This window comes from Plectropomus leopardus, chromosome 11 (genome assembly GCF_008729295.1).
Source record: "Plectropomus leopardus isolate mb chromosome 11, YSFRI_Pleo_2.0, whole genome shotgun sequence".
NCBI lineage: Eukaryota > Metazoa > Chordata > Actinopteri > Perciformes > Serranidae > Plectropomus > Plectropomus leopardus.
Window position 1 is genome coordinate 14,363,511 of NC_056473.1, and position 24,738 is coordinate 14,388,248.

The 24,738-nt window shown below is 41.4% G+C and overlaps 1 protein-coding gene across 1 annotated transcript; it reads right to left on the reverse strand.

Moving 5' to 3' along the window:
• Positions 1-500: 500 nt before the first annotated feature.
• hsd17b12a (hydroxysteroid (17-beta) dehydrogenase 12a) lies at positions 501-24,325 on the reverse strand. Its single transcript, XM_042496179.1, has 11 exons — positions 24,026-24,325; positions 12,578-12,624; positions 11,045-11,120; positions 9,172-9,279; positions 8,082-8,146; positions 7,787-7,831; positions 7,298-7,332; positions 5,845-5,926; positions 5,577-5,642; positions 4,428-4,577; positions 501-1,916 (listed from the first exon to the last, which is right to left on the reverse strand). Exons 1-11 carry the CDS (start codon positions 24,201-24,203, stop codon positions 1,776-1,778), a joined length of 993 nt encoding a protein of 330 aa, XP_042352113.1. The 5' UTR covers positions 24,204-24,325; the 3' UTR covers positions 501-1,775.
• Between the last annotated feature and the right edge of the window lie 413 nt (positions 24,326-24,738).

Here is a 24,738-nt window from a genome sequence, read left to right on the forward strand (position 1 = left end):
ACTCCTTCTCCACTACATTTCAAATGAAATGAAAAGGTTTTTTTTACTCTTGTAATTTATTTGTCAGCTATTGGGTGACTAGTTTCCTTTTAAATTATTTTTTTTCATTCAACACATATGATCAATAATAAAACCTTGAAGCAACTAATGTACACATCTTTACAATACAAATAATCTAATATCTACATTACAGGTCTACAAAAGAAATTACACGCTTTGAAAGAATACATTTTGTATGATCCGTATAATTATAACTATAAATTGTTTGTGTATTTTTATTTAATTTTTATTAATTATATTAATTAATTATATTAATTATATTAATTTTACACTGTTATTACTGCTACTTTTGGGCTACTTATAAATATTAGTACTTCCCTCCACTGTCCAGGTATTATTGGGTTTATTGTACCACTACACACAGTACAATCCAAAAAAATCTCAAAAGCTGTAATTTTAGTCAGCTATTTGGGAAAAATGAATACAAATACACAACAATGTCCTGTATGCAAGAGCTTTTTATTAACAAACAGTAGAAAACACAGGGTATGATTCTAGCTACAGGAATGTAAACAGTGCATTTCACAAGCAGAAATTTTAATTTTAATTTCCAAACACATTAAAAGTATTCTAACAAAGGAAATGCATTCACAAAACCGCCTGGTTAAGGCACAGGTCAGATGAAGTCATGCAGGGTATTCAACTGTTCACCAACTGTGCACAGAGGAGCAGTCCTCCTGTTTTTAAAGCAAACTTTTGACAGCATGTGAACCACGCTGTAGGGAACGATGTAAAACTTTCATATTTTGTATTTGCTCCACAATGACAATCCTTCCTGAGAAATCCTTTGAAAAACACACTGGAAGAACTTCTGTAAATGTGCAGCAATAAAGATTTTCCTTTGTCTTAATCCGTTTACATTTGGATTAAGAGAGGCACAAAATGGAGCAACTGCATAGTTCACATGGATGTGGCACCAGCTGAATTACATCCTTTCAGGATATGTTTTTAACCAGTCGACACCCGCTCATTGAATCTGACCATTTCCAGCATTAATGTCAGAAGGAAGGCACTTATGTTTAATGTGACAGTAATGCGAATCATGTGACAAACTTTGGTTTAGAACAAGTGATATACTGATGCAACAACAACCCACCACTAAGTATCATTTTAAATATACCAGAAACACACAATATTATAGAAAAGGGGGAAAAGGAGCCAATGCACAATGACAGCAGTTCAGTAATGCAAATAAACTGACATGATAGAAAGCACAAACTGACATTTTTAAAAGGTCTCGGTAATTTGTAAACAGGAGGTTGAAAGGTGAGTTTGGCTCATGTGTTCATACAAATATGAAATAAATAATTATACACATATAAACTGCATATTTAAAAAAATGCCCACCACCGTTTTCCACTGCTTATAACAGCAGGGTTAACAAATAACTCATTTTTTGGTTGTATTATTTCCACCATCAGTGTCAGTGACAAAATGTATGAATGTCCTTTACCAAGAGCAGCATTTTATTACCATTTCAGCCTCCTGCCTTTGGTTATTCCTCTCCAGACAAATCCTATCAGAGCAGAGTTTGCCGTTTTAAATACAAAGTCATACACATGCTTTGATGTGCACATTTATCGAAAGCACAAATGTGAAATCGCCGGCAATCCTGGAGGACCAACCACACAGATACAAACACGGTTTCTCCTTTGTTTTAACCACTGCACCGGGTCAGAGCAGAGTGGCTGCCTGCAGATTCATCTTCTGTTTTCCTAATCACTCTTCAAAATTTTGCCATTCTTCTCTTCTCGCAGCTTCCTCCTCTGCAGGTATCCAGTACGCTGCAGACGGTTCATCCTGGCTCCAAAGAAGATGACAAGGCTGCTTGGCACCAGTTTGGTGGTCACCCAACCCTGCGTGGAAAGAAACAACACAAAAATAGAGGTGTGTGGGTTTGGAATTGATTTAAAATATAGCTTTTCGGCTCATCTTAAAACAAAAACACAAACAAATAAATGAAAACCTTTTCCAAGATCTTGAAAAGAGTAGGTTTCATGTCAATTATACTGATTTTGTTGCATCTAAAATATTGTTTTAAAAAATGCAAGTCATACACCATAAAATTCATCAAATGCTTAAAAACTATTATTTTACAGCATTATCAAAAATTTCCACATATTGCTTTAGACAAAATCTTGCATGGATGTATCACGATACATGCAATTCATTTAAAGTCCTCAAGGGGAATTAAATCAACTGCTCAGCAAGATAGTTCAGTCTTAAGGGGAAAGTTGGGGAATTTTTAAACCTGGATCCTATTTTTTTGCATGTTTTTGTGTTTAAGTGACTAATGAAGGCAATGATTTTTTTAAACTGGCCTTGTATTTAGCAAGACTGCTGCAGCAGTGAAACAGGCTGCATTGTAACTACTGTAACTACTACCATTTGTGCACATTCGAGTTAAATCAATTTAAAGTGCTTCTTTTTGCCACTGAGAAGCTCAGATTGTGTATATTATTATGGAAACGATCCTTCCAGAGAAATCAAATGTTGCCCTGTTTGTTATTGTGACCAAGTCTCGCAGAAGGAGAAGTATCGGTGGTGGGAGCATTAGCGAGTTGGAGAGAGGAGTGCCAGTAAAAGTGTGTTGTGTTAAAGTACACAAAGTATAGCTTTGTGTTGATCTAAATTCTTGCAGACTTTTCCACACAACAGCTACATTTTCAATCATGACATTGACAATCTTCTAAATGGGACTTCTCCTTGGGCGTGACTTGGTTACACACAATAGCAGACAGACCAGCAAAAGATGAAGAAATACATTTAATTTCTCTGTAGGGTCCTTTCCGTGATGTTGTCAGACTCTTTCCTTTGTGTCATGGTTTGGCAGTCTCTCTGTAGAGAACAGGAACTCTCTTAATCAAACAGTAAAATGGTCAAGTAAGCTGATCAGTGAGACAGGGCTGAACTCAGCGTCCCTGTATACTAGACAGTGACAGCGGATAGCCAATGCCATTTTAAATGACCTACACCCTTTGCACAATTAGCTTCAGCTTCTCCCCTCTGGACAGGTTTTCAGTCGCAAGGTGTAAAATCAAGCGCTATAATAACATTTTCGTTCCAGCTGCCATCATAATGATGAACAAGGTGTAGAAAAATTCATTTCATCACAAGATCATTTTGAAGTCTGTATTTATGATTTATCTATTATAGTTTTTAGATTGTTATTATTATAGGGTCTGGTCATGTAGTTTAGTGGTTTCATTGGTATTTATAACATGTTTAAGAACTTGATTATCACTGGAGTACTGTTATCTTTTTAGACTTTATCTTCTAAAATCTTTAAAATGTTACTGCTTGTCTATAAATCACTCTGTGGCTCAGCGCCCAAATATATCTCTGACATGGTTGTGACATATGAACCTTCAAGGGCCCTCAGAACATCTGGGGCCGGCCTACTGACTGTCCAAAGAGTCAGAGTTAAACACGGTGAAGCAGAGTTTTGTTATCATGCAGCACAAACCTGGAATAACCTCCCCGATGTTCAACAAGCCCCGACTCTGAATGCTTTGTAGTCAAAGCTAAAAACGTTCCTTTTTTACACTGCTAACTCCACCTGCTGTTTTTAATCATTTATAATCATTTGACCTTTAATCTCTTTTCTATTTTATTATAAATCTGTATATTTTAATTAGGTTAATTTTTATTGCTCTGTAAAGCATTTTAAATTGCCCTGTTGTACGAAATGTGCTATATACATAAAGCTGCCTTGCTTTCTTGTCATGTTTGATCCAGCATGTTGTCTGTGGTGTCTGAAGCTGTGTTAAAGGATGCCTTGTACTTTCTACTACAAACCAAATTTACATCCAGGTATAAATAAAGTAACCTGAGCCTGAACCTGAGAATAACAATATGAGCTGCTCTACTGCAACATGCCAAATTCTTCCTGGCACTCCTTTCTCCAACTGTCACTAAGATTTCCACCATTGTTTTTCATGCAACAATTTATTTTGCGTGAGATTTCCGAACGAGAATTATCCTTGAGCAAGACAAACATACCAGCAAAAGGGTAAGGAAAAACATTTTTTTTGTAGGGTCCTTACCGTAATGTTTTTTAAAATAACTAGAATAATCTGAGCCGGTCAGTGGCAAAATGAGTACTTTTAACAGACGTAAATTGACGATGCACAAATGATCATAACGATTACATGGGAGCCAGTTTCGCTGCAGCGCTTTCTTTCAAGACTCCACCAATTTCAAACATTGTTTTCTCCATTTGTCCATTACATAGAAACATGATAAAAGAGTCCAAGTTAAAAAATACCAAAGTTTACCTTGATGTCTTGACATCTGATAACTACGAGCAACAACGAAGTTTACTTAATGCATTTCTGGAGAGGTATTTGAAAGTTGCCACTACTTACCATGACGGCATGGGGGAAATAGCCATTGGTCTGGCTCTGCAGACCCACAGTGGTGAGCTCAGCTGCCACATAGCGCTCTGGGGTGGGTTTGTCCAGTGTGGGCTTCCTGATGCGAGTCATTTTAGTGGCCACGAAGAAGGGCAGCACGCTCTGCATAAAGACAAGGGGAAAACACATGAGATTAGTTAAAAAAGCTCCTGGCCTAATCACAAATTAGGCATTTTTGGATAAACAAACTCCTTATTCCTTTTCAGGTTAGCATTAAGTTTCCTAATTTAAATGACAAACTTCCACAGTTGAACTCCAGATTTGCAGCACAGACAAAAGCTGTATAATGTGCACTCCTGTGAGGCTGACCAGTGGCACTGTGATGCACTCAAAATACATCAGATCTTTGCAGTAAACTGGCCTGATGCCTGTGGTTTCATCAGGTGAAAACACTCTCAGGGTTTGCTGAGGTGAAACTGCTGTGCACACTTCAACCACAGGGTGGCACATGAGTCAATACTACAGAGGATGCTAAAAACAGAACAAACAAGCCTTATGTGGAGCAACATTTTCAAAAATACCTCCTTTGTTAAAAATGCATATCAGAGGTATAATTGATGGATGTGTTGTCATTCCACCAGCCAGCGTTGGTTGGGAGTAACAAGATTTTCTTTTGAGTCAAAATTTCATTACGAAAGCATCTGACGGGCGGATCTCACATCCTTTGTCACAGAGTTTAGAACAAAATGCATCTATAAAATGAGTGATATGTAGTAAAACGAATGCGTCATGCACTTCACCCATTTTACATTGTTGTACTTAAAAGTAAAGCAACAATTTAAGTTTAGTCCACAGCACCACTCCAGTTGTCGCAGTCCAGATGTTACGTGGATCACACACACTCTACATGAAGGGGTGAGGTGTAACTGCTGTGTATAATATTTTCAGCTTTAATTGGAATAGCTTCACAAACGTCAAGTAATCAAATGACACCATGGTAAAGACTGGGCTTAAAGTGGTATGGTCTATGCTAATGTCTGTCAAAGTTAGTGTTGGGAAACAATGTTGTTAAGCTTCCTCCAGGCATCTGTCAGGCTCAAAGTGTTCTCACAGTGAAGGACACATTCTTGAAAAAAAAAGAAAATCCTATCCCAAACTCACCTGAATGATGATGCCCTGACGCCTGTACTCCTCCTGAAGGCCACGTGAGAAGAAATCCACAAAGGCCTGCACACAGAGAAGATTGAAAGATTTGAACATATCAGTTTATAAAATGTTGGACTGTTATCACAACCTCTACATGGGGCAAAAAGGAAGGGTTGACCAGATTAAACAAGCTGGCCGATATTATGAAACAATTTGGGGTTTTTTTTTTGAGAAAACTCTTGCCTGTCTAAAGGTGACAGACAAGTACAGATGTCGCACATACCTTTGTGGAAGAATAGACTGTCAGCAGAGGGACGGGGTACATGCCGCTAGCAGAGGAGATGTTCAGGATGACACCTTTGGAACTGAGAAAAAGCACAAGGTTAATTTAGGACTAAAAACTTGATCAATTTCCACTGGAAACATCACAGGCAGCATGAATTGGGTACTGGAATCACAGATAAAGTGTAGAAAATCTGTGTTGAAAATATTCATTGTAGTTCAATAAATGCTTGACTTGCTATGATATAAATTAAAAGCTATGCCCAGATTGCACTGCTCTCCCTCTGGATCACAAAAAAATATTCAAATATACTTCACCCCTCTGTGGCAAATGGTCAAAAGACCAAGGAACTCTGCCTCACCAATTCCTGCAATGCCATAGGTTGCAAACTTTTTGGGGCCATTTATTTGATTTTTGTTGCCAAGGCTTTTAAGATTGAGTTTCCCCCTCCCCCTGTTTTGGAAATCTGAGAAGCTCCCCACATTTTGGGTCTGCGAGGGACACATATGTAATGGGGGGTTTGGAGGTCTTACAATGCTTTACATTTGAGAATAAAACAGGTAATTTCCAAATGTTTATGCACCAATGTGTGCCTTTTTTCCATATAAATTTGTGGTGTGACCGTTTTTAGATTTGCCAAAAGTCCTCTGCTACTTTTTTATTTTATTTTTTTTAAATGGGGGCACACATGCACATCCCCTAAATCTACACCTATGTCACAGAGGCTTCATCCTTCTCTCTGAATTTTGTCAAATTAAAACGACTAGCTGAAAATCCGGCTGCCATAACAAAAATAGACATAACAGGGCTTTCCTCAAGACATGGAGCACTAATCCCAGAACAGCACAACACATTTATTTTCAGGGGATCCTTATTTTGTCTTCAAATCCACAAACTTTCAGATTTTCCATGCCAATGGGAACCCTGTGTCTATACAGATTCAGCACACTTACAAATACACACAAAGGGATGTTCCCCCCCCACACACACACACACACACACACTAAAGCAGTGTGGTAGTGGCCGTGTGTGTTGCCATGGCAGCCTGTTGCTGCAGTGATGTAGTGGAGCGACGCTCCAGCCTCACACGGCACCAAATGTGCCTGCTCTGCAATTGGCCAGCAGGAGTCACATGGGAACAGAGCAGCCAATCGGGTGGGAAGAGCACTTTGTGTGAATTGAAAGCTTGTCAGCATTGCGAACAAAGGAGGAGAGGAAAAGAGAGATGCAGTGATGGAAAGGGCTTGGTGAGGATTTCTTGTCCCCCTTTCCATTAAAAAGAGTCACCTTTATGAAGTGTAACCTCCTAAATATTGGTCTCAGACAACAGAAAGGGGTTGTGGTTTAAATTTGGGATTCCTCACACAGCCTCTGTGCCACAATCCCTCATTCAAGACACTGATATTTGACTGCAGTCATGTCGCAAAACATGGAAGCCTATCATCTAACTCACCTCTCAGCCATTCTGGGCAACACCAGGCGGGTCATCTGGAACAACAACAACAACAACACAAGCTCAGTTTACATCAGCTGTCACACGAAACAATGATACAACTCATGAAGGAGAACAAGGGGGCTGGGGTAAGAAGGGAAAGTTTTATTTTAAAAAAGAAAGACTAAAAGTAAGAGGGAGAGAGAGAGAGAGAGAGGCAGAGACCGACAGGAAGAGAGGGTTGCGTGGGTGGCGAGTACAGACAGTGTTGGTGTAGTCCACCGTTGCTTTGGGAACAACTGAGACACTGCAGGTACCATGGTAGAAACAGCAGAACAGGAGGAGGGAAGAGAAGAGGAGGAGGAGAACAAAAGGGGGGAAAGTGAGGAGGAAAGTGATAATGCATGGCTCAAACTTTGTTGGGGTGTGATGTAAATGGGTAGATTGCAGTTACTGGGCTGAAGTTTTTGGAATATTTCCTCCCTGGAGAGCAAAAGTGTGAAAACTTACCTGGCATACTGAGGTGATGTTGACGTTGATCATGTTTGTGATGAACTGAAACACAGAAAGCGACACTCAGATGAACATTCACATTTATAAGAGGATTGAGCAGAAATATAACAAAGGATATAAAAAGGAAGCAGATAATTGGTGTAAATATCATTATGAAACTATTGGGCAAGAGACAATGAAAGTACATGCTGAAAAACTGGTAATGTGATTTTTTTTCAAAGTCTAAGAGGAGTCAGCTCAGTCATTGAGAGATATTTATCTGCAAATAAATATAAAATGAGGAAAAACTCACATTGTCCAGATCAGGAATATGAAGGTAGTACTCAGGGTAGGGGTAGGACACACCAACATTGTTGACTGTTGAAGTAAAAAGGAAAATTATTCTACTGTTTTCACAAATAAACCTTATGCTGGAGAAATAAAACTTGTTGGAATTTCTAACACTAGGTGGCAGCAAAAGCAAATTAGATAGAAACAGGCATTTTACTCCACACAAGAAACAGCCACACCTTACAACCAGCAGAGCACAATTGGTATCATAAAAAGAGGACAAACAGTTCCTTAAATGTTTGGCTAAAAAGTACAACATGAACTCTTAAGTCTAACTGTCTGAATTACACCAACATGCCATGAGTCATGATGTCGGTGTCAACGTAATGTTTTCTGGAAAATCTCTAAAGCTCAGGACAGACTTTAAAAAAGGTCTTGAAAAAAATAATAATTTTCGCAAAAAAAAAAAAAAAAGTTATTTGTGTTCTGGTAACATGTCTCTTTCACAACAAAGTTGTGTAATTTAAACAAACAAAAACTCAGCAATATGCGCATTGTATTTTTACTGTCAGGCAAAAGTTACCAGAGAGGTCAAGTATCCAGTTAGTGGGATTTCAAAATGGATCAAATGACCCTACTGTTCAGACAGAAACAGAAATCACATCACCTTACATTTCCACAATAAGAGTTGTACATTCTGCTGATGTATGTAATAAAATCCAGTGGGGAGGCTGACTCACAAGAAATAAGAAATCTGTCTGCAAGTTTTTGCACTCTACAACACGCTTCAATCCATGAATTATGCCCAATTTATAACATCAGCGACTCTTCAAGTGTCTCCCATTCTGCTACAAACGCAAGGCATCTCATGCTACTTATTACATGAGTGAATATCAAGTGTTTATTAAGTGATGTACACCTTCTGCTGTCACTTTGCTCTTTAGAATTGGTCTTTTCATTGTCTGCAACACACAGTTAACGGCACTGAAGAAAAAAGAAAGCCCAACATTATTTTCAGAATATGACAACATGCAAATGGTGCCTGTACGTCATCACTGGAGAGAGTTGTAGGATGAATAAATACTTGGTCCAGACCGAAAAACAGCTCTTACCGAGAACACCAATCTCCAAACCGACCAGCCCTTCCTCGATCTTTTCGTAGATGTCCGCCCTTCCAAAGTCAACTGCAATGGTCTTGGTCTCCACTTTAAACTGCTCCTCTGTGAAAAGAAAAAACAAGTGTCCATTATCTTTTAGGTTACACTGATATTTATGCATAGCAATGAACAAAAAGGGTTTAAACTGTATAAATGAAAGTTACATTGTAAAGTTTCTGAGGCTCAGAAGGAAAGCATGTTTTAGATAACTTATCTTTACACCACACTCTCATATCATGCATTCATGTGTCACAAATCAGCCAGCATTACATGGCTCAACAACAGAGCAATCCCCCTGTTTCAAAACCCTGGATCTACTCAAACGCATGAACCATGAAAGCAACCACGGTCAGATTCAAACTGAAGAGGGCACTGCGTACCAACAAACCAGCCAAGCGTTCTTCTCCCCTCCTCCTCCTCCTTTTCTGCCCTCCCTCCACTCCCTCGTCATGTTTGACGCCTGCTGCAATTAGAATTTATTGTCCAAAGACTCGTTTAGCTGATAGGTGGCGGAGAGAGTTATAAGAGGAAAATTCCTGGGATGTGCCTCGGCTCAGACCAGGAGTGTGTCAGCGTAGTTGAGAAAAGATTAAAAAGGGGAAACCTGAGAGGGAGTTAAAAAAAAAAAAAGGGTGCAGCGTTCCTAAAATTTATATCTAGTTCAGACTATTTTAACTCCTCACAACCACTTTCAGTCCATGTCAAAGAAAATGATAAAAGCAACTTTGGACACAGGAGGAGAATATTAAGGCTGCCAAACTGAAGGAGACATTTGGGGTGGCCGATTAGGAGTCAAATGAGATGTTTGCATAAGAGAGGAGAAACATTATTGAAATTATAGATGGGACAGGGTGGCCAGTTACATGCTAAGGAGGGTGGGTTTGTCAGACTAATCGTGAGGGAGGAGTGCCAGAGTTTGGCACGCTCCATCCCGCTCGTGACTACCCATCAGCCCCCTCTGTGGACTTGAAGCACGACAGGGGAAATTGCGCTGTGGGAGACGTCACAGACAGATGGAAAGAGAGCGAGTCAGGGAGAGGGCACTATTTGAACAGAAGGGTGGTGGTGGTGGGGGCACTTACCATTCAGTCTCTGTTAAAATCTGGAGACGGGCCAGAAAGGAAGAGGAAAAGTTTTTTTCCCCCTTCATATGGATGCTCAGTTTCTGTCTTTTCAGACTTGAATGAGGAAAGCCTGGTCAGTTTCTAACAAATATTTCAGGAGGAGGTTGGTTGACAAGTTTCTTTAAATCAGGCCAGTTACTTGATCTGCCTCTCTTCATAGTGACAGTGAGGAAGTAAAACACAGCATGCATTGTTGGCTGAAATGTTTCCAATTCATCAGCTCCCAAGCTAAATGGAGGAATGACTTAGCAGGTGCAAAAGAGCATGAATAATCAGATTTAGAGGGTAAATCTGAAAGGTGAAATTACTCACAAAATGACTCTGTAAAACAAATGAATTCTGTTTTTGAATAAGGATGTCCTACACCTCTGTTGCAATGCTTTGTGCAGAGTGAAACATCCCAAATTAATGTATTTTGTCTTCAAAACAGATCATTTTCTCTTTTCTTTTTTACTATATTCTAAATCCTTATGTCGAGAATATGCGCTCTTATGAAGGCCTGGGAAACCCTGTAGCCAACGGGGTGGGAGGTTGCACGTCACCACCTGCCCTTACACACATCCTCATCAGCCCACTCATTGTGCTCTCAACCCCAAACAGGTTTCCATGATGTGCAGACACGCAGACACACACACACAGACACACACACACACACACACACACACACACACACACACACACACACACTTTTTATACACACTTACCAAGTGACCTGGCCACGTCATCCAGCTTGTCCTGGGAGCGACTGATCAACATCATGGCAAACCCTCGACGAGCCAGCTAGAAAGAAAATAACTAGTTAGTAACTAACACACAACTTTTCCATGATTTAAAGAACAAAGTCACACACAGTGTTGGCAACTATGGCAGGAGGAGACAGAACAGTTTGACTTGAACTTGGGTCTAGAAATCAAAGATAATTTTGTGTCTCATCATTTTCATCTCATATACAAACTCTCTAAAGGGTTGACAGTGCTGTATATTACTCTGGAGAAAGACAGTGGATGTTAGTGTCATTTTCAGGTTTTCAAATACTGACACTACAACCCGAAAGGTCGCTTTTTGATGACTTTGGAATAAGACTCAACAATCGTCTTTCAATAAGTGTGCTTCAACTCTGGATCAGATAATTGAGAGGGAAATGGTAACATATCCTGCAGCTGTAGAGTGATGACTTATCTCTATCTGCATGTGCAGCATCACTTGTTTTTCTCACTTTGTGCCAAGCATGCTTCCAGAAGAGACTTTGACAGAGGGCTGGTGAGCTGTAAAGACTTCTAAGATCACACTTTACTTAATTGTCTTCAACTTCTGTCCTATTTAGACCTGCAACGACTAATCAGTTAGTTGTCAGCTGTTTAATAAATTGCCGATAAATCTGATGACTGAATAATTCCCAAGTGTGAATATGTTCTGGTTTCTTTACTCCTCTATGCCAGTTGACTTAATACATTTGGGCTGTGAGCAAGACATTTGAGAATGTCAGCTTGAGGTCTGGGAAACACTGCTCAGCATCTTTCACCATTTTAGCACATTTTACAGACCAAAGAACTAATCAATTAATCGGGAAAATAATCAGCAATGAATATAATCTTTAGTTACATCCTTAGTCCCATTCTGCAGCTACTTTGGATGCACAAAAGACTCAAATCAACATGTGTTTCTTCAGCCAGGGTTGATCTCTGGGTATGTGGGCATGTTGCTGTGCAGAGTGAGCAAATCTGCTTATGCAATTCAAATGTTTGGAAATGATGCACATAGGTAGATTCATCATGTTCCATGTTTCTGCATAAATGTGAACATACAAAAAAACCTTTGCATGGCATAAAAGACTGGGCAAAATGGCAGCCTAGCATTGCGTGACAAGCAGCGAGTCCCACTGTAGCACTGACAGCAACAGTATGAGTCAAAGGCCCTACATGACTACATTATACAGCCAGCACACCCACATTAGTATGGGCCAAACACGTGGCAGGGTAGCCCCTATTCAACGTGTGCTTGTTACCTCTTGTTGAGGAGCCTGTATTGAAGTGTGTGTGCATATGTGTGTTGAGGACTCTCTTCCACGTTAATAGGCCTATAAGAGCTCTCCCCTACCGTGGCCTATGAGTGAACACAGTGTTTATATGTGTGTGTGTGTGTGTGTGTGTGTGTGTGTGTGTGTGTGTGTGTGTGTATGCATGAGTCACAGCTTTGCCATGAAAGAAATGAAATAAATAAGGGTCCAGAAGCCTCACCTCCTCCGCATAGGATTTCCCGATTCCATCCGTGGCTCCCGTCACAACTGGAGGGAGACAGAAAAGAAGAAAAAGAGGTTAGTACTGGTTCTTTTTCCAACACATTGACACTGTGTAGCAGGGCAGGGGTCAAGTCAACTTCTGTTCAACTAATGAGGGAGCAGGTGCTCATAAAAGTCCCCAAAAGTTGAGAATGAATGATTAAAATCATGGCTTCGCTTTGTATTTGGAATATGGGCAGACTTACTTGAACCCTGTCCAGTGGCACATTACATCAGTGACATCTCACTGACAAGTCACGCTAGACTGACTCATTATTCTGGCACATCTATTATGCAATCATCACTGTATCTGTTATCTTTGCATCTTGCCACAGTTGCACATAAAACACAAATATGACACTCTGTGTTCACAGGCTTGCAACACACCTTCGCATCAGGTTTGACCACTTGAAAATCATAGTTATATTAGCTCAGAGCCCCGACATGGAGTTAAACGCATGGCTCTTTCAGGTGGATATCAACTGGCAGCCACACCCAATACTATTCACCTGCTGTTTAGGAAAGCCTCTCTCTAAGCTTGGTGTCAAGGTGTCCATTCTCAAAGCGCATACGAAAAGGAGCAGATATGCATATACATAACCCAAGATAATATAGATAGGAGTCAATTCACAAAGATGAAGCTACAAAGACAACAGAGGGGATGGAGATTGCATAGAGGCGGAGATAAGATGGTAATGTATTAAAGCAGAACAAAGACAGAAGATAGCCTCCTAATACCTCACTGGAAGCAGCTCCCATGATGCAAAACAATATCAAGATCTCAATCAATCTCAAGATCATTTTTATCTAACTGGCAAGGTTAAATCAGCTACCTGCAGTTTAATTTTTGTTTTTAAAAAGTGGAGAAATGGTGGGAAAGTAGAGGATATATTTCATAGATGCAGGACAAAAAGATGGCGAAAAGTGGTCGAATGGTGGTACAACGAAGATGGAGAGAGGAGCTGATGTTCTTCTTGTGTTCAGAGTTCTCCTCACCTTGTCAAGCAAGCAGGGCTATTTTTAAACATTCACTGCCCATCAACCCCAGCTCCTGCTTGACTGATGGAGGATGGGGGGGAGAAGGGAAGGATGGAAGGAGGCAGAGAGAAGACAAACAAGAATAAAAAGGTGGTGGTGGTGAGGAGGGATTGGGGGAACTCACAAACACACATAGTTGTGCATCATGAATATATTATTAGCATGGCTTGATGAAAGATTAATAGAGGCAGAGGACATTCTCTGGCAAAGAGCTGGAGAGCAGGAAAAAGAGACAAGATGAGAGAGGGGATGCAGAGAGGAGGGAGTGATGACGAACATGGAGCAGGAGAAAGGGAGGAGGGCGAAGTGGGGTAGGGAGGGGAGTGAGGAGGGATCCTAGGGGCGGCTAAAAATAGAACTGGAGCGAAGCAAGAGAACGAATGAGTGAAGGAGAAAGAGACAGAATAGAGATGGCGGTGGAGGAGGAGGAGGAGGGAGTGGAGGTGGGGGGTACAAGTGAGTGAATGAGAGAAGAGGAGTGAGAGCAAGAGAGAGTAGCACAAAGTCAAAAGTGAAAAGAGAGCAGAATCCCTGGTTATTTTTAAACCTCCCCCATGTTAAGAATGAAACGCTCCGTGGCAGAAAAGCCTCAATGGGCGCGGGCTGTACCAAATCAGGCTCTTGTTGCTAATGCAGGTGGGGGCAAACAGAAGCAGGGAGAGGCTATATTCGCTGCAAAGTAAAATGGCTGGGGGGGGGGGGGCAACAACCACCTCGAAATAAAATCAGCTTTTTCTGAAATAATCTGGGCAACTGAATGGGGCTTATTTTTGCTAGGAGCTCCATGGCTCATACTTAAGACAAATCCATATCACAGATGTGAAAATAAGGTTGAAAATATTCCATATCATGGCTGGCAAGTGAATATGTCATATTTCTAAGGAACTGTAAAGATCTGCTTCTTTTTTGGTGACAAAAATTTAAGTTTTGAGTTCATCTGATGAGCACTGAAGTAGTATAACGAACAAAAGGGAGAGAAGACCAGCATGAAACAATTTAGATCATAAAAAATCAACATGACTGGTGTTACAAAGTTTCTAGACAGAACCCAAAAGACAGCCCTCTTCAGAAACAGTGAAGAAAAGCCCTGATTGACAAGGAATACCTTCTTTGACTAGGCCAACTAAACCTTCAGCAGAGAAATGACAGGCCATGTGGGCTGAAACTGAAAAAAGTAAAAACCCATAAAGTATAACAAGAGCACCGGACACACACCTGTCAATAAATATACCAAAAAGAAAAGCAGCTGGGATGTCTTTCACCTGCATGACTGAGATTCAGGTGCAGAGAATTGCACCTGCGTGTAAACATGCATGTAATGCATCTGAACTTTCACCTGATAGAAGAGAGCGTGCAAGAATGCATTATGTGCCAGAACACATGTGCAGCATGACTGTTTGAACTTGAACATGACAGCAAAGAACATATCTGTGTGCTACGTGGCACACAGTCAGTGTATTCAGGCTATGCATTCCAGGCATTATAAGAAAACAATATGGCGTGTCAATCCAAAGAACAAAAGAGACAACTGTCTCATCACTAAACAATGTGTGAAATCCTTCCTATCAGTCAAGTCAGCTGCATGTCAAGTGGAAAACCTCCTCTCTGCAGGTTTATGGTATTTGAATTAGTGGGATGCTGCTGCCAGCCAATCAAGTCCTTAAACTCATTAAATCAATCAGATTTTAGCAAAACAACATTAAAAGATATCGTAGAACTAGAACAAAATGACAGTTAAACAAAAAAACTGAACTACTTGAGCCATGTATTAAAATTAAAACACATAATGAGTGTAAAACTGAAGTATTCACAGGGGATTTTGTTGGAGAAGGCCAAACATGATGGAGACAAATTAGCCTCCTATCCACTTTAAAGAACAGCTGTATTAAAGAAAATGAGAGATAAACATGGAGAACATCAGCAACTATTTTAATCGCCACTTACTTTTTCTAAAAAACACTCTACTTTGAATTGTGATTTTCCACTCTGCATTTGTCAATCCCCCAACCCCCTCCTTCCCCCTTTCCCTCCCCACAACCTCCAAATCCTCGTGCTGTACTTATGAATGACTACACTCCTCCCACTCATTATATAATAGTACCATTTTCTCAATAAACATTGTCTGGGGAGTGAGTGAGAGTGAAGTGTGTGTGTGTGTGTGTGTGTGTGTGTGTGTGTAAGTAACAGAGGGCTAGTACAGTGTGATGAGGACACTGAGTTCCTTATGTGTCTTGAGACATTTGCATCATCAGAGCAACTAACACAAAAAGAAAGCAAATGTTCTGTAAAGTAACATAAAATCATTTATGTGCAAAAACACAAATTAATATAAGACATAAATACAGCAGAGTGAGATTTGATGCCAACTGTTTAACCAATAACTGGTGACCCCTCAGTGATGAACACTGATGCATATGTAGCACACAGAATCCAAAAATACTGTTGTAAAGTTCAGTCACAAACACCCCAGAGCTCCCAGCAGGACTTAATTCCCCTCACGTGAACAACGCATTACATCTGTGACACACACACAGATTTAATGTTGTAAAAGGGGTCTACGCAAGCAAGCACGTGACTGAAAGTAGCGCTACTGACGCTCAGAGACGCACACACTGACAACAAAGGCTGAATGTGTGTTGATGGGGCAACCACGTATGAGAGTGCAATGGGGGAAAAATGGAGATTCAGGAGAGGCCGGGGGTAGAATGTGTGAGTGCATGAATGTATTGAGGGAGGATGTGTGCACCACTGCCCCCCCCAATTCCAAGGCCTCTAAGTGAGCTGCTCCACCATGCCTGCTCTGAAGCGCCCTGACGGGGGCGCATGTGCGCTGCCTCTCTGCTGTGCTTAGTGCTGCACATCACGTCCAGCGGTATTGACATCCCCCAGCCTTTTCTGTCTCCCTCCCTCCTCAGCAGTGGAGCAGCCCCTGCCGCTGCCTGCTCACTATTCCGAGGGTCTAAAAAAAGCAGCAGGAGGAGTAAAAATAGCAGCGCGCCTGCACTGCCTCGTCTGGGAGCTGCCTGCCTGCCTGCCTGCCGCAGCACCTGAATACCAACAAGATCCCCCACCACCATCGCCATGACCACGACGACCAGGCTTGCTGCTGCTGCTGCATCCTCAGCCCCCCCACCTAAAGAGCATGAGCATTGCAGGCTGGGGAGGAAAAAAACATCATAAGACCTGATCTGATGAACAGTGGGAAATAGAAGGATACATGTGAGGAATTTAGATGAACTGCATTAGGATGAGTTATGATGAGCAGCAGTCAAAAGACACATCTTGCTGAAGATGGAGATTTCTATGAATTCCCTCCCGAGGTAAAGGTGTGCTGATAAGTTAAAAAAAAAAAATAGGAGAAAGCTGGCATGCTCCAAACTATCAGTCATCCACAGTTTTTTTTTTTTCCAGTTTTAAGGATCCAACTTCCTATGCACAGGGAGCGGGACAGAGCTAAAATGAGCCCCCCCCCCCCCCCCCCCCCCCCCCACCATAAACCCTCCCCACCACCACCAACCAAATCCCCAATTAAGATTCTCAGTGAGGAGAGACTGCGGTCCTTGTATGCCCCGCTTTCGTTACGTACTGTTATGTAATCTGTCGCACCCCAAACTCGCCTATCAACGAGCAGCCCCTCCTACCTCAGAGGGAGGAAAAAAAGATGGAGGGAGGGATGCAGCAGAAGATCCAAAGACAGCACCGCACCCCCCTCCTCCTCCATCCACCCTCACCCAAACACACACACACACACACACACACACACACACACACCATTCTCCATCCGCCCACCTCCCACATTCAAACACACACACACACACACACACACACACACACACACACCGCTTTAAATAGCAGGGGAGAGAAGTCACATGGGTGATATAAAAGTCGACAAAAATAAAGCTTGATCAGGCCGGGGGAGAGGGAGAAATGAGGGAGGGAGACAGAAAAAGAGAACATGTACTTCAGAGCTGCCCAAGATAGAAGCAGCATCTATATTTGGTTACAGAGCAAAAATAGCCCCCCCCTCCCTCCTCCAATCACATGCCTTGTTTAAAATAAATCAATAGTTTTTCACAATTAGCTGAATTGAGACAAGGTGATTTTTGAGCAAACTTCATTGTGCCATTAAGAGATGGACTGTGCTGTGTGGAGGTTCAAATAAAGCCTACAGCGGGTGATTTCACTTTGTTAGTCCATCTTGTCTGACTGAAGGAGTGTTAATCAGTGAAAGCACCTGCTGGAGTGTTGATTGAAGTTCTGTTGGATCATTTACATCCCGGCATTGGTAACATAACTCAGACTGGTGGATAAAATTACTCTACAAATGTAACAAACTTTGCATCTTTTAATCAATTAATTGTAACGGCGACCATTAATTAAAAAAAAAAAAAAGTAGAAAAAAAAGACACAGATAATCGGCAAAATGCCAAATATCTGCCTCATTCATTGGCCAGGTTGATAATCCGTCAACCCCTTATTTAAAAAGGTCTATTCTGGGGAATGATACCCTGAAACGTGATTGCTGAAACCATGATAGTTATGCTACCGATTCCTAACAAGACACCATAAGAGAGTTGGCCGAAAGCTCACATTAAAAATAATTTTTAAATCAAAACACAGATGCCTCTTTCTGGGTCCTAAAACTACATAAATTGTTGCACACCAACTCCATTTTACACACTGTTTGCACACATCTAATAAACTCTTCTCGGGTGGTTTATGTGGTCTTAACTTGCTTACAGAGATTAGGTGATGACTTTGATCAGAACATGTCTTCATACATTCTTCTCAAGTTTGTCCCACAGAAGACAGACGCAGATGCCTCCAAGTACATTTCAACAGATACTCACAACTGAACAAACTGCCTTTCTGGCATGTCAGAGCGCAACCAGTGTAGGAAGGTGTCACTTTACTGAAAGCAATAAACCACTGACTCCAAATATGTTGGTGGTCCAGTATTGTGTGTTTAGCAAATTGCACTTGATGACCTTGTTATCAGTGTGTGTAAGATGTCAGTAAGCAGGAAAGTTGGCAGTTAAAGTTTGACTAAGTTTGCAAACAAAATTAGAGTAAGTGTACCTGACTTAAAAAGACCAAATACAAATAATAATAAGTATGTTGTTATGCTAGTGCGTAAACGAGTAATATTTTACTTAAAAGGGGCAATGTCTGGGTTGCTCCATCCAAGGAACTTTAACCAGTTTAATTCATCACTCAATGTTACCTTTATCTGTGGAGGCATTTCACTTGTCTTGGGTAGTGTAAGGGCTTCAAACTTCCGTTTTAGACCTAAACATTTAGAGAACTGAACAATTAGTTTATCTACAGAAAGGTAATCGGCAACTATTTTTGGTAATTGTCTACTCATTTAGGCTTACAATGAAAAACGGAAATCCTCACATTGAGAAAAATGCCTCAACTAAAAGTAATATTGACTGATGAATGATGTTTGCTAGTTTTCAAGCAAAATTACCAAACATTCATTCCACTTTGTCTCAGATTGTAAGTTTTTGCTGCTTTTCTTTGTCTCGTGATGGTAAACCTGACTGTCTTTGAATTTTAGATTGTTGGTCAGACACACAAGTCGTTGCAAGAAGTTAATTTGGGTTTTAGAAAATCGTTTTTGTTTTACCATTCTCTGACATTTCACAGACTGAACAATATATTGAGAAAATAAAAATAATAAGATGATTAAATCAAACATTAATAGAAGTGGGAATCACCAGAGGCTCCATGATACAGTATTATCACTATGTTAAATCACAGTACATTATTACTGCGATTTTAAACGTTTTGCGATATGCAGAGGATTGCGCTAACATTTAACATGACATATTTTGACCTTTCTTCAACTGCAAATTCTGTCCCCAAAGGAAAACTTTGTCATCATCTTTTTTAATCTAAGATAAATTTTCAGTCTCTTCATCTCAAGGTCAATCATTTTTATTATATGTACTGGATGAAAAAGCACCCTAATTATAAGAATAACGGTAAGTTGCAGACCTAGACTATTTAACTAATCAGAAATGTACAAAATAGTCTATTTGTAATTCAGTTATTTAAAAAAAAAACAAATAAAAAATTGACAATATCAGTACTGTTCTTGATGGATAGCAAGCATTTAGGTATTTAAATTTTAAGAGAATACTACACTGATAAAAGGTAAGGATTCAGTCATGAGACAATATAAGCAGGGCTCAGTGGACAGGGAAATGTGCAGATCGATGGAGAATATACGAGAGCTGAAAGTGGAAAATAAGAACAACGTGCTCAGAGGAAGATGGTACTGTAGCCTCAAAGAGAGTGCAAGATGTAGAGAAACAGATACACAGACTGGCTGAATGGAGAGATGGGTGAGAGGAAGGGAGAGAGGGAGAGGAGGAGGGGGGAGGGATTGAGAAGAGCTTGAAATGAGAGAGATGCAGAGGATTTTTTTTTTTTTACCCAGCATCCCCAGCTCCAGCACGTGTCATAGAGCGTGTTCATCACATGAACAGCAGTGTTCTCTCTCTCTCTCGCTCTCTCTCCGCCCACACACACACACATACACACACGTACACACACACGTACACACACACGTACACACACACACTCTCTCTCATAAAAAACACTAGGGGGAACCACATTCACAAGGATGAAGAAGTGGAGACCCTGCCTCAGTTGATACACATGGATAAATTTCATTCACATATGTGCATTTTCCTTACCATGAATGAAGCCTAATGCCTATTCACAAAAAAAACACTGAAATTTATTTTCCCAGAATAATTAAACGCCGCCCTGCCACTCTGATTCGCCCGCAGCTCCTGTTGATAAACTTGCACACCACAAATTTTTATTCCTGCAGTCGAATCAAACTCAACGAAATTCTTGCGTAAGTGCTGACACAAGTCTTTGTCACTCTTGTGCTGTACTGATGAATGGCTGCATCCCTCTTATATAATAGGACCATTTTCTCAATAAACTCTAATGTCAAAGAGAGGAGGGGGGGCACTTCTAAGGCGCATGTGACATCACTATCTACCCCTCCCCACCCTTTGCAAAAAGCTCCCTTTGGTCTAATTTACTTCCCTATAATGGAGTTTTACACACACGCAACAGAACAGACACTAGCTCCCTTATATAATATGAGATGCTGGGGGCTAAGAGTGAGTGAGCAGAGAGGAGAAAACTGTAATACACATTAGCTGAAAAGCTGCTCCACTGGATAAAAGCATAAATATTGAAGACTGCATCATGAAAATATTGAATACTGCATCATAAAAAATGTGCTAAAACACTATAAAATACTAGAGAAGGTTTAAAATTTAGACTAGATGTCTTAGAAATTGCAGGAATCCCCCTTCTTCTAATGCACCCATTAAAAAAAAGAAATATGCTAAGAAATTAAAGACTAAACAATGTGCTGTGTTCCAGAGGTCTGCACTTCCTTTGCTCAAAATTTTAAAAAAAACAGGCTGCAGACATGGACTGAGCTGGTAGGCGGTGGGGAGGGTGATGCACTGTGCAGCAGAGAGGCTGGGGAAGCCGCCTTCACCCTTTCTGCAGTGCTGCTCCTGTGCCACTAGGAGTCTCCTCCACTAAGGGGAAGACCAGCAGAGGAACTCCAGAGAAATCCCTGCCCTGCTCTGCATGTCAGAGCTACAGAGATTCAGCACTGAAGCATGGGCAGTGATAACATGGAAAAACTAAGACTTACAAAATCCAGCATTAAATTCAAGTTTACTTGACCTTTCATAAAAGGAGCAGTACTAACTTTTGTCTGAGCTAATTTTAGTGGTTACCAGGTAAACTACCTCAGTCACTTGCATCAAATAAACCTGTCCGACCAGGAAATGTCAGTTGCCTCCTGTGTTGCAATAACAGCCATGTGGATTGCAAGAAGCACATGTTTAAAGGATGATCTAAGTATTTAACGTGGCACATGTCAGGCTGAGAACTTTTTTTCACGGGTGAAATAAAACGTGGCTCATTTCGTTTCCTGGAATGATCATGTAGTGGTTGTTTGACAGGCCAAAATACTTATCATATAAAGGTCAAATAAAATTTAAATACAAACCTACTGGCGGATTATTAGTCCAACTACCACAGTTTTTAAAAGTATGATCTTAAAATGACAATGTGGATGTACAGCTAAACTCTTTCTCCATTCAGGTGAAGCATCAAATGAAGAAGTATCCTTTAAAAATAGTCAAATGTTATTAAATCTCAGACTTTAAATGTCATAAAGTGACTTTATATAAATATGTACTGCCATGGGTGGATACAAAAGCTTAAGGTTTGTGCAAAACTCTAAAATGAGGCATAATGGGGCTGTACAGCTCCAGAGAGAAAGGAGGTGTAAAAGAAAAAAATGGTGAAAGACTGCAACTCCTACAAACTCTTACAGTTTCTGTGGAGCAGCTACTTCACGTAATACACTTGCTTTGCTTACTTTGGCATTAAAATAAAGAATACTGGGCCTATTTAATAGTCTGAGGTAGTTTAACATGTTGCAACAGGTGCCACAGTCTTTCAGCTAAAGGTGGAGACATGGAGTCACACCACTTGACATAAGTATATGGGCATAAAAGAAATCACACCACTGCCTGAGCAGGCCAGACCTGCACATCTAGTATGACAGGCTGAGGAGGACACCTCATCCCAAGTAAACATCTATCCTCAGTCACCTGTTGACTTCATGTCATAGCTGCAACCGTTGGCTGGTCTGACTGGTGCCAAGAACTGGTTTCAGGGAGTGGCATTCATGTTCACATGTTAAGAAAAGGTATACAAATGTGACCAGTGTGGAAAAGCTAAAGGTTTTCATGAACCCTAAGATTAGATTAAATATGAATATTGTCTAAAAGTGGTGGTTTAGAGCTTTTTCTGCACTCTTTTAACTACAGAATCACAAGTATTACATTTGACCCATTAAACTGGATGCAACAGAAAACCTCTGAGAGAGCTTCTTTCCTGCACCAAAAATATAAAAAAAAATTTCTGGTTACTAAGAATTCAGAAAGGACACCTCAAGTGCGAAGTAAGAGCTACATCTGATAAGATACTGGGGCTGCTGGGGGTGGAGTGGAGGGAGGTGGGGGTGATCACAGTTTCTATATGACCAGTGGATGACGAAGCGACGAACAAGCGCATGACTCATCGGTGTGCACCGGTATTCCTCCGCATATTCCAGCAGAATCATACAAAAAAAATGTACATTAGTCATTCCTAAAGGCACCCTACCTTTGCGTCATGCGTTTCAATCCCTCTTATAACGCACAGAGCATCAATTAAACACTCCATTCATAAAAAAAAGACCATTTGAAGGCAAAGTGCGTCACGGTGCAGATAAACATCTGGATTATTGTGGGGAAAAAAATGACAACAACAAGCATTCAAATCATCCGGGTCGCCTGGTTTAGGGGTGTTGGAGGGAGATTATCAACCTATCCCGATGCGAAGGGGAGCGCTCGGCAAATTGCGCAGCAAGAGGCTCCAGACGCAGCAGTCTTCTCCAAATAGGAGACTGGAGAAGTGGGTCAAGCCAAGGCAGGGCGATTCCTATGAGACTAGTCTATACCAAACCAAAATACATTTAGATTTGACTGCCAGATCGCTCCTTTTTGTCTAAGCACGTTAGAAAAGTACACTATAGTGTCACAATACATTAAAAGACGTTTTAATCGTATCTAACAACATGTAGGGCAAACAGAATGGAACAAGGAACCGACGACACAAGCGAAAGCATGACAAAACACCGCCTGAATGTGATCACACATAAAGTGAGGTCAAAGATTATTAACACAAGTGTGAAAATGTAGGACAATCTGCCCCGGTGAGACATATTTTGAGGAGTGAAAAATTGTGAGAACGATCTAGATGTAGGTCACGTTTTAATTGGGCATATGCGTTTGTCCTATATCATGCGGATGGGTTAATGTGGTTCGGTAGTGCGCTGGCTGAGAGCTCACCCACATAAAACAGCTCTCTAAAAAGTGCGCATAGCCTGCGCAATTTGGCTCCTGGCTCAATGTGGGGCATCCCCCAACCGCTCCAAATGTGGGTGAAAATGCTGACTGGAGCCCCTGGCAGCAGACGGTGCTGTGTTTGACGCGAGGGAAGAAAAAAACCCAATTGAGCTAATAAGGACCATTATCTTGCCAGTCAATCAGCTGCTTACCTGCGCTTGTTACGCAACACCAACCTCCCCTTGAATTAAGCCACAAAAAAACCGTACCAGAATGCAGCTCCTCTTTGTGTCAAAGTGAAGTTTGAGCCCAATAACCTCATTCTGGCGTTTGCACGTCGAGTCCACCTGCCTACTTATGAGCTGCCCTCTTCGTGACCGTGATGTAGGTGGCGTGAAAATTGATGTGACCCAACTCACCTGCCCATTTGCCCAGCTTCGGAGAGAGCAGCTGCCCGTTTCCCAAGACCCAGATCCTAAAGCCTGAGAGCAGCCTGTAGAGCAGCCACAGCGCCAGGGAGGCCACAGTGAACGCGCCGACCCAGAAGAGAGGCGTCTCGGCCCTGCGGAGCATCTCCTCAACGTTCATGCAGTTCATGGCAGCGGCTCGCGGTGACTCGGCGTGTGTGAGAGTGTGTGTGTGGAGACCTCAATTTTAGGCAATGTGCTCTAATTTCCAAGCCACAACGTGAGAGAGAGTCCCTTTATAAGGAGGTTGTAGCATCACACACACTCCCCCAACACTTGTCTAGCCTGATTTAAAGTGCACCGCCCACCTCCTACTCTGCACCGCCCTCCTCTGCTGCTCACTGGCTGTTGCTGCTGTCTCTCGGCAGATCCTCCCCGCTGGTTGGTGTATTTGCATGTCAATCGACTCCAGAGCTTCCCCCATTCATTTGATTTTCTGTATGAAGCAGGGTGGGTCAAAGGGAGACCGGGATGAGGAGCGATTGGGCAAACATTACGGCAGCTCCCATCCGGAGTCAGTCATTGGCTCTCGCCGGAGCAGGTTTGTCGGTTTCAGTCAGAATTATGAAACCCTCCAAACCCACGCTTTCGGAAAAAAACTGCCCACACCACTTTATGAATGAAAGGATGTCCTCATTGGTGAAAAATGCGAGCGTCCTCCCGCC